Source organism: Nestor notabilis, unplaced genomic scaffold (assembly GCF_000696875.1).
Source record: "Nestor notabilis isolate BGI_N333 unplaced genomic scaffold, ASM69687v1 scaffold16089, whole genome shotgun sequence".
Classification (NCBI taxonomy): domain Eukaryota; kingdom Metazoa; phylum Chordata; class Aves; order Psittaciformes; family Psittacidae; genus Nestor; species Nestor notabilis.
The window spans coordinates 1-9,981 of NW_009944228.1; the positions used below are offsets into that span (position 1 = coordinate 1).

General features: G+C 36.4%; 1 protein-coding gene across 1 annotated transcript in view; it reads right to left on the reverse strand.

Annotated features, from left to right (window-relative positions):
- Positions 1-5,216: 5,216 nt before the first annotated feature.
- PDZD8 (PDZ domain containing 8) overlaps positions 5,217-9,981 on the reverse strand; it is a gene marked incomplete at its 5' end in the record, with an annotated part of 60,020 nt that continues 55,255 nt past the window's right edge. The window contains 2 exons of the mRNA XM_010022348.1: positions 5,217-7,411; positions 9,571-9,733. Of these exons, the coding sequence (XP_010020650.1) occupies positions 5,217-7,411; positions 9,571-9,733 (2,358 nt within the window). The remainder of the gene's footprint in view (positions 7,412-9,570; positions 9,734-9,981) is intronic.

The following is a 9,981-nucleotide window of genomic DNA, read 5'->3' on the forward strand; positions in this document are numbered from 1 at the left end:
TATATATATAAAAACAAAACCCAAAAGCCTCTTTTTTGCCAATTTAAAAGATAAGCTCTCCCATAACAATTTATGGAATGGTGGGGAAACCAGTATTTCTAACAGGTGAGTGTATTGCTCTTAGTCAATACTATTGAGTGAAGTTTTAATTAGTTAACCAGTTGTGCAACGAGGTCCCCAAACCACACACCAGCAGGTGAACAAGTAGGTATGAATGTGCACTGTTCCTTTCCCTTAAAGGGAATGAGAACAGCGTGAAGACACTTCTCATATTTCTATCATCTTTTGAAAGCTTTATTTTTAACATATCTCAACTTTATTTTAGGTGCATCTTCTGTGACGGGTCAAGAAAAGCTGCAGCATCACAGTATTTAGTCTTAGTGTGTACCAAAAGTAGGCTTGTAACTTAAGCAGTTCAAACAGAAAACTATTTTACATGCATTTGCATATACATCCAGAAATTTGATATATATTCATTTTCTAAAATGAGTTTAAAAATCAACTTTGCTAAAAATGATCAAAGAAATTACCAGGTTGTTGCTAGTATCTCTTAGCAGCTGGGGACAGCCTAATACAGGCAAAGCACTGTATTAGGCAGGCCCTACCTGCACTGAGAAGAACCAGACATTGAAAGAAAGCATCTTAAAACCACTCCCAATGTTCTTATCAACCATGGTGTAACTTTTCATTTGTAAAATTAAAATCTTTATGTGCCTTCTTTCACGTAAATGCAGATGGTTTATGTACTACAGCATAGATACTATGTTTACATATAGTTTTGTAAAGCACATATACTATCAATGGTCAAAAAATATGAAAAACATAGTGGATCAAACTTCAAGTATTGCTTTGTCAATAATTATGCATTCAAACTGCATTAAAATAAAGTTATCTGAAAGAAGCTCATGATCTATTGTAATAAAGTAAAAATAACAAAAAGAGAAAGAATCCCCCTCATGATTTGCCTTATGCATTGTGTTTGACTGTATACTGGGTGGGGGAAGCTGACAAATATTTCAGGTCTAGTCCATTTGTAACTCAGAACAAACATTTTCACTCCAGGTCATAAATAAATGCAACTTGTTCAAATAATCACAACAGCTTCCAAAATCAGTCTGTCATATGGCTGCTGGTCTGTGATGCGACTTTTGGGAAACAGATAAGCCCAAAACGTGCAGTGCACAGAATACCCCTCTGTGTTCTTTAAACAAGGGTGAAGATTCTGAGAAAATACCATTAAGAGGCTTAAGTAGTATGAAAGACCAAGCACTGTGTTCTATGATTGATTTGAAAACCCCACTTATAGATTGTAGTGGCTATTTTCAATTGCATTCCTTTGAATATATAACAGAGAGAAACCCTTCCTTCAAAGCTGAGAGGTGTTTGGAGACGCATATTAATACAACACAAACTAAGAGTGTCATATATTGAGTACTTCACCTCCTCTGAGTAACTAGCAATGGTGCAGATGAGGATTATTTAGGTTCAGATTTTAATGTTGTAGATGATCTGGGTACTGGATGATCTTTAAGGTGCTTTCCAGCCCAAACCATTCTGTGGTTCTATGGCACTCGACACTGCCCCAAGAGAAGTTATTTTGTTTAGCTTCACTGAACTCTTCTGGCCAGCATTGAGTTGTTAATTCAATTAAATCTGAAACTAATATATCAATGTTAGAATTCTATATTATCAGACAACTTTTTTTCCCAGCTGATTAACCAATTTATTGCTTAAACTCACAAGTATAAAAAGTAATGCAAATGTAGCAACTTATACATATGTACATAAAAAGCAGAACAGAATGGCCTACTCTTCATGGCTTGATTTTGTGCTTTAGAGCACATCACAATTAAACAAGACTTCACACTAATCTGCAACACAAAACAACGGGCCTTATGGACCAGTATCTTATCCCTCTTTGCTCAGCAGCCCCACAGAGACTGTTCTGGTTCCTCCCTGCTCTTGCAGTTAGAGGAAGACAGAATTAAGAGCCATGCAGACACTTCAGTTTGGGGTCTCTATGCCCCTACACAGATATTTAGCAGTTATTTTACATTTCGGGTTTTTGGAGGAATAAGTAATCAAAAACTTTTAGTTTCTTCCTAAGTCACAGAAAATATACAAAAAACCCCCACCATTCTGTCCTGAAATAATTTGGGTTCTTTCATATCTTCTGTATTTTTATCTGTGTCAGTCTAAGTATGATAAAGTCTCTTAGTTCATTTCCTCTGACTACTTAGTCTTCCCTGCAGCTGTAAACTTCCCTACAGGTTTTATTTCAAATTTGAGGAAAAAACTCCCAACGATAGTGAATTATAAGGAAAAGGTGATTAGATAAAGATGTGCCAGTAAACAGTGAGTATTTGTTTAGTTATTATCTATTAACATTTCTGAAGGACAGGGCAAGTCAGAAGAACTTTTCTTGGACAATTTCCCCTCTGCAATGTAACTCCAGTTGTAGTCACTATCACCAGTACCATATTCAGTTATTTGTGCAGTGCTTGGAGGTCTTAATCGCCCACAAATAACCTTTTGTAGCTACACAATGAACCAACTGGAATCAATAGTTTTAAAGAATTCTATTATTAATTCTATTATTAACTGTATTATTATTTAATTGTATAAAATAAAAATAAATGTGTATTCATATAGAAAGAATACATAAAAGCCCAGTTAATCCACATATCAGTAGTTCTACTTACTGCAAAATGTGTGGTTTACTCCCAAAGAGCCTTCCTTTAAGTACTGGCTTTAGATAACTACTGCAATACCAATGTTTAACAAAAAAATATTAACACAATGCAAAGAAGTTGATAATTTAGCAAAACTATTTTATTAAAGCTTATTCTCATGATAAAATAATAGCCAACAAAATCATATTAGGCAGATCTTCTGCAAATGTGTGTAGCTGCCACCTAATTCAGATATCATTAAGTCAAGATATTCTTGTTTTCCGTGGTATTCTTTATTTTCAGCTATTTACAGTCAAGCATGAAGCAAGGATTACATCAGGAATGTTGTATTACAATTCTCCCCTTGAGATTCGCCATATATTGTCATTAATGCCAGATAGGAATTGCATGTTTTCCTTCTTATCACTAGAATACAACTGTTTTGCCCTTTTCCCATTCGGCATATTTAAAAATATTGCACTACTTTTAATTTCTCTCTTACAATCATCATTAGCAGTACTACAGGAGGAAAACTATATCCAGCTTTTCTTACCCACTGTATTACACGAGTCAATCTAAACCCACAAATGTGTTTTTGAAATCAGCATTTGCATTGTTTTCACAGCTCCTTCATGTGTACCAGGGTTTAAATGAAGTACTTGGATATATATTTGAAAAGCTCTATAGTAGTCCATAAGAGCAAACACTGATGGAGATTGAATGCAGATCACCACCAATGGTAAGCCGCTGAGAAAACAGAGTGGGGAAGTCTTAATATGCATCTCTAGCAAGTATAGGTTAAGTAACCTTTAGTCAATAAGGGAAGCTAATTTTGTGCGATTATTTGCTGAAGCTTAATTTCAGAAGTGTGTCACATGCCTGTTTTAGCATGGATAGTGTTTTCCATACATCAACTAAATAAGTGTCAACTGCCCAGAACTCGCAGAGAAGTGCAAGTAGTTGCATGAGTGGAAGTAACCGTTCTGTTTAGAAGTCCAAGTATGCTTTGCCATTGGTGACAACCATTGCTTCTTAGTTTTGCCCATCAGAAAATAAACTGAGAAGCAAATTTAATGGGGAGAAACATTAGAGACTGCCTGAAAATTTAAATGAGTTATTTTACCATCTTAACGCCATTTCCACAAAGGCATTTTTCTTTTCTACCACCATGGTACCAGTGATAATGATACCAGTAGCTAACACAGTACCTAAAATAAAGATGATATTTCGTACTGCATTTCTATACACAGAAAATGAAACAAAGACAGGAAATAAATAAGAACAATGGCCTTAGCCAAGTGATGCTAAGATCCAGAGTTTACACATAGCACAAGACCAGCTAGTTCTTTTCAAAAGCAGCTGACTGACGTTCTTCGTCATCTCTACTGGACTCACGTATTTGGACTCAAATAAAACATGTTATATACACTATAGGACATTTTTCTGACAAAGGTCATCCTTCTACTCAGACTGTCTCTTCTGTCTGAGAAGCTGAATGCCACTGACCACTATGATGATATTCAAAAGTGTTGAGAGAACATCTTTAGCTATTTTGTGAAGTATTTTGTACCTTAATGATAGTCTGCAGCAAAATACTATTTTGTTTTTAAACCACTTAAACTGTCATCACATTCTTTTTCATAGAATGCAATGAAACCTCCAACTCTTGTCAAGAACAGTTTTCCTTTAGCAGCTTAGCCGGTAGTACAACACCACTTAAACATGTAATTTTGTTCTGCAAGGCAACCAGCCTCTTATCGCAAAGATATTCCCAATTAAATTATTCAGAGATACTGGTATGTACTTTGATGTCTAGTAGTATTTAATCAGGATACAACAGCCCAAAGTTCTAAGGAGGATTAGCATTACTATATTTCGTATTAATTAAAAACTATGAAAAGTTGTGTTTAACAAAAATATGGAAAACAAATGATATGCAGCAATAACTTCAGTAAATACTAACAACAGATAAAATGAAAGACCCTTTGTTTGCTTTCATGACATGTTTGGCAAAAAAATACACAACTATCTAGTAGACAGACATACAATAAAACTGTGATGAACATTGTGAAGCCTGGTCCCTTCCGTGTTAGTCATCAGTTTAGGCATGCAACAAGCTTATGTTTTTTCATCATATAAGAAAAACGAAACATACTGAAAATCCTGCCAGTTTCCTATTGAAAACACTGGCTCAAAAAAAAAAACAGGGCTGGGGGGGTGGAGAGGGCAAGTAATCCATTAAGGACACCACACACCTTAATGTGAAATGGTAAGGTTATGTAATTAGAAAAAATAAAAATAAGTTATTAAAAATAAATTTCCAATAGAAACCCCAAAATGTAGTTGTACCCAGCCAGTGTAATAAAAATGATGGTGCTGCAGCTGGAGAAGAACCATTATTAGCTGTACTCTTACACAGGCAAGTAACTGTGGAGAAGCAGGATATGCAAATTATACCAGTGTTTTAATTTTCTTTGTGTGTGTTTGTAATGAAGTGCAAAGTACTCTTTTAGTCCATTCCTTCACAGGACAAATATGTGAATATCAGTCTACTGATTCAGGTGGATCAACTGATTCTTCTGATATGATGTTGATTGTTGGAGCCTCCATCAGACTGACATCTTCGTTATCCATTTCTTCTGCTACACTGGGCTCCTCTGAATCTTTAGTCATGATTTTGGACTGCCGGTCTAAGGACATGCTCTCCAAAAACTCTATATCCTCAATGCCTGCTCTGTAGTGGATCATCAGCAGCGTCAGGGCCTGCAGTCTTTCACCTGACTTTGACAGTGCAGCAGAAATCAAGGCTTTTTTCCTTGCATCAGTTGTCTCTTTCTCTTCTTTAACAAGCGAGTTATTATTTTCCAGCTCCTGGTCTATTTCATTCTGCAGCTTATCCAACATAAATTCTAGTTTCTGGAAACGCTCCTCTGTAGGTAAACTTCTGTAGAGATCACGTCCAATTTCTTTAACAGCAATGAAGACGCTGTCATCTAGACCACCCTCCTTTCGGACCAACTTTATCCCAGTACTTGATGCACGTTTTGAAGGACTGCTTGGCCCACTGATTTCAGTATCACTGCTTTCATTATCAGAAGTTGTTGGCGTGTGCTTTGGCGAAGGTTCTACCACCTCTGCTCCTTGCTCAGAAAGGCGAGCCTTGGGAACTTGACGAAGGTTTAAGAAGCGGGTGCTCGTATTGATGATATGCCTGGTCAAACCTGCAGTTCTGTTAACAGATTTAGACTCTGTATCAACACGAGAGGATGCAGCCTGGGGAGCTTCCTGTCCTTCTGCTCTACAAACTCCTGCGGTTTGATCAACTCGCTTTTCAGCTGCTACACAAAAGGGTGTCTCAGTTAGACACTTTTCTAGACATTTTTTATGGCAAACATAAGCACAGAGCATGCACTGCGAAGCTGCTTTAGTCCACACTTTCTTTTTACAATAATCACACCAAGTTGGATTCTGAAACTGAGTATCTTGAAAGTTATGCTTGCTCTCTGTAAAAACAATTTGTCCCAAGTAAGGATCCTCTTTCTGAAGTGCACGAGCTTCTTCTTCCATTTGACATTCACTTTCTTTCTCCAGGAGAATGTTTGAATCATCTATTTCACCTTCTATCAAATACTTGAACTGTAAAGTTATATCACCATAACAAAACTTTTCATTGAATCCCTTATGGTTTGTCAAATTCCGCAACGCTGTTCTAGTGACTGCAGCTTTAGGAGCAGGAGCATTCAGGTTAAATGTTCTAACATATTCCATTGAGGATGTAGCTAGACAATCTAAAGCAATTTCTTCAAGTTTTATGCTTGCATAACCTAAGCAGATAAAACCACCTGCTTTGAAAGGGTCTCTGCACCACAGTGCAATATTAAGGTACTTATGGTATCCTTCTACTTCAAACAGACACGTGGATGCTCTGGACTTTGGCCATTGGCCTTGCCGGATTTTATAAGGAATTTCTGGTGATTCCCATGTTTGGTGATCATCTCCACTATCTTTGTAGCCACGTGAATTTTCTGAAAGTCCATCTTTTAATACATCTTGTTTTGGTGTCGTTGTTACTTTTGATACCACTGGATCTTCTATTTGATCATTATTCTTTACTACCTTCTCTGTACATTTATCTCCATTATTTATAGGTGGAGGTGGCTTCTCTGGTTTTTCAGAAGATACACCTCCAGGTTCTAACAAATTTGGATTTTCACTAGTAGACATAACAGACTTACTTTGTGGCCTTGGTGGCACAGGAGGCTTAGTACCAGATCCTTGCGATTGTTTTCCTGATTGCTGTAATGTATCTGAACCCTCAATAGTTTTGGGTACTGCCAATTTATTTCCATCTTTTTGTTGTGTTTTTGATGTTGTCTGACTTCCTAAATATAGTTTTCGATTCAGACTTGGAGATACAGTTCCATGGGGCTTAGTAGCAAGTATTACTACTGAACGTTTGGGACTCAGAGTTGTTGGCGTATCTTCTTTTTGCTCAGGTGATTCACAAGCTAAGTCCTCAAATTCTGAATCAAAATCTCTGTTATCAACATCAACTGATATACTAGCTTGGTCATCTTCTGTCTGTGTCAAGAAAGCAGTGTCTTCCAGTTGTCCAAATCCATCCTGCAGTGCTGAACCATGCTGATTACACCCAACAGGCCTTTCATAAAAGATTAAAACTCTATCCCCAGCCTGTCTAATAAGCTTCAACACTTGGACAGTTGATGTGATTTTAACACCTATTAAAAAAAAAAAAAAGATAAAAATAATTTTAATTATGATAACAGTCTAAACGGCCAAAAATAGTTGACAAACATTCAGATCTTTAATAGTGGTAATAATTCTGTTGCTCACTAACAGAAAAAGTTAATTATGACAGAAGAGCTCAACTGAAATGTTGAAATGGTGGACCCTTTTCATTTTATTCATACAAATATATTACTTCAGGAACTGGAAAAGATACTTATATAAATACTCCAGTTTTCTGTTTGTCATTAATGTGATCTTAGTGTAATTTTGTTCTTACGTGCTAACATTTTTAACCTTGGTCTTACTGTAAGTTTGGACTTCTCAGCGGCAGGCACTTCATGAAGGATTCAAGAGATGAGTATCTTTAAATACAGCTTTAATTAAAACAGAATCAGGCTAACAAAGAAGATAATTCAGATATGTTAACACAATATAAGCATGATGTTACATTCACAGTAATGCTGAACAGTGAACTGAATCATCTTCCTCATGAGAACTTTCAGACCCATTTGACAGTATCTCCAGCCTATAGTAAGATTCAGGAAATTACATGCAAGCTAAGATTTCTTACTGAGCAGACAGTGCAAATAAAGTCATGCAGGAGGTCGCCTAAAAATTACTCTACCCTTGTTCCAGAACAATCATCAACCGCCTGCTTGAAGCAACTCAAAGTCATTTTAAATCACTGGAGCAATGCAATGGGGATTCTGGCAATACTTAATCATAACAACTCACTGTAGTGCTTAAACTCTGGTCTGTAAAACCTCTCACATAAAAAATAATATTACAAAAATATAACACTTCTAAACTCCCTGCTAGCACAGTTGCTAGCAGGGAGTTTAAGTAGTTCATAAGTATGAAGTTTTATATTCATTGTATTTTACCGCACTAACTCTTCTATAGCATCTTAATGACTTAGCAGAACCAAATATAAAATTACTTCACATCTTATTTATACAGTTTGGAGAAGAAATGTGTCTGCTGTCACATGCAGGGATATCTGGGATACCACATATAGCTCACCATCACACTGTTCATTCTGCATTTTTTTTCTCTGCCAATGACCATAACGTTTTATTTAGTCCCAAAACATCCAGCAGAAAACACTGCGTTATTTCTTAATGATCATAAACAGGTTTTTATCTGCTCCTTCCACTAAGTGGATTACCCATTGTTCTTGTTAATGGTTTATTTGTCCTCCAGCCGATTGCCATATTCTGTAGGTCCTCTCCAATTCTCAAGTTTAAAGCAGTAACATTTCCAGTATCTGTTTTTGATTATGGTTTATGACTATGATCTAGTTCTCTGTTGGTGACAGGGTCCATATAAACCAGAAGCATTCAAGCTGTATCTGGAGATGGTCTAATTTAAAATTGTAAAATATAAAATAGTACCAATTCACTTCATAATGCCCAGGGATTTCAACAGAATCTTTCTTTAAAAGATAATAACCCCCCACCCCAAAACCACACAACCCACAGTGCACTCCCCTGCAAAAGTAAGAGTAACCTTTTGCCTCAAAGCAGCACTTATCTGCAATTTACAATTTGGCCAAAGCATTCAAATAGGAGAACTTCAGACTAGATTCCTAAATAACACTTAGGCTCCTGTATGTCCAAAAATTGATACTGAAAGTATAAAGATACTATCAAATACTCAGCAGATCTGCTTGGATAACTTCGACAATCTCAGACAATTACTCTGCTAGTCAAAAATGTGTTTGTACTATTTGTTCCATACTCTAGTACCTTTAGGTTCAAAGCTGAATATGCAGGCTTAGGATGTAAAACGTTATGGTTTTCTTTTTAGCTAAGCACATTTTAGAACATCACCGGAAGAAAATAAGTAGAGAACCTCACAGCATCACTATTAGAGCAGTTAATGTATTTATATTCAAATGTTTATTCAACTTTGACTTTTGCATAGCAAAGAGTAAATAAATATGGAAGAAAATTAACCAAGTGAATTATTAGTTTGGATAATATCTGATAAAATATATTATAAATGTTATGGCCACCTTAACTGCCCATGATTGTTACGAGTGACAGGCATAACTAACTGTTGAGAAAGGCAGTCACACTGAACTGTATGCAGACACATCCCCCCAGTTTACAAGACAACCCTTATTTTGAAAGCTGACATTACTCACTGCCGATGGCTAGAAGTCTGTCTCCTCTCTGTAGATCAGCAGCTGCAGCAGGTGAGTTTGGAGTCACAGTTTCAATGACAACGTGCCCTGCATCATCATCCTTGGACTGCACAAAGCGGAGCGTAAGTCCAATACTTTGCAGAGTCCCTTTCACTAGTTCTGCCTAGACAGAAAGAAGATTATGTTGATTAAACTGACTGCAAGGTTTTATGGCTACTAACAATTGTTGAAATAAAATTATACAACTGATACTATTAAAAAAATTACATTAGGACATGCACTGACTTTATTAAGCAGATTCTCATGTAATTGATTAACCATCTGCCAATCCAATTCACATCTTTGGAGAAATAGTTTATATACAATTAATAATGATACAGAACTAACCCATGTAAATACAAATCAGCAGGA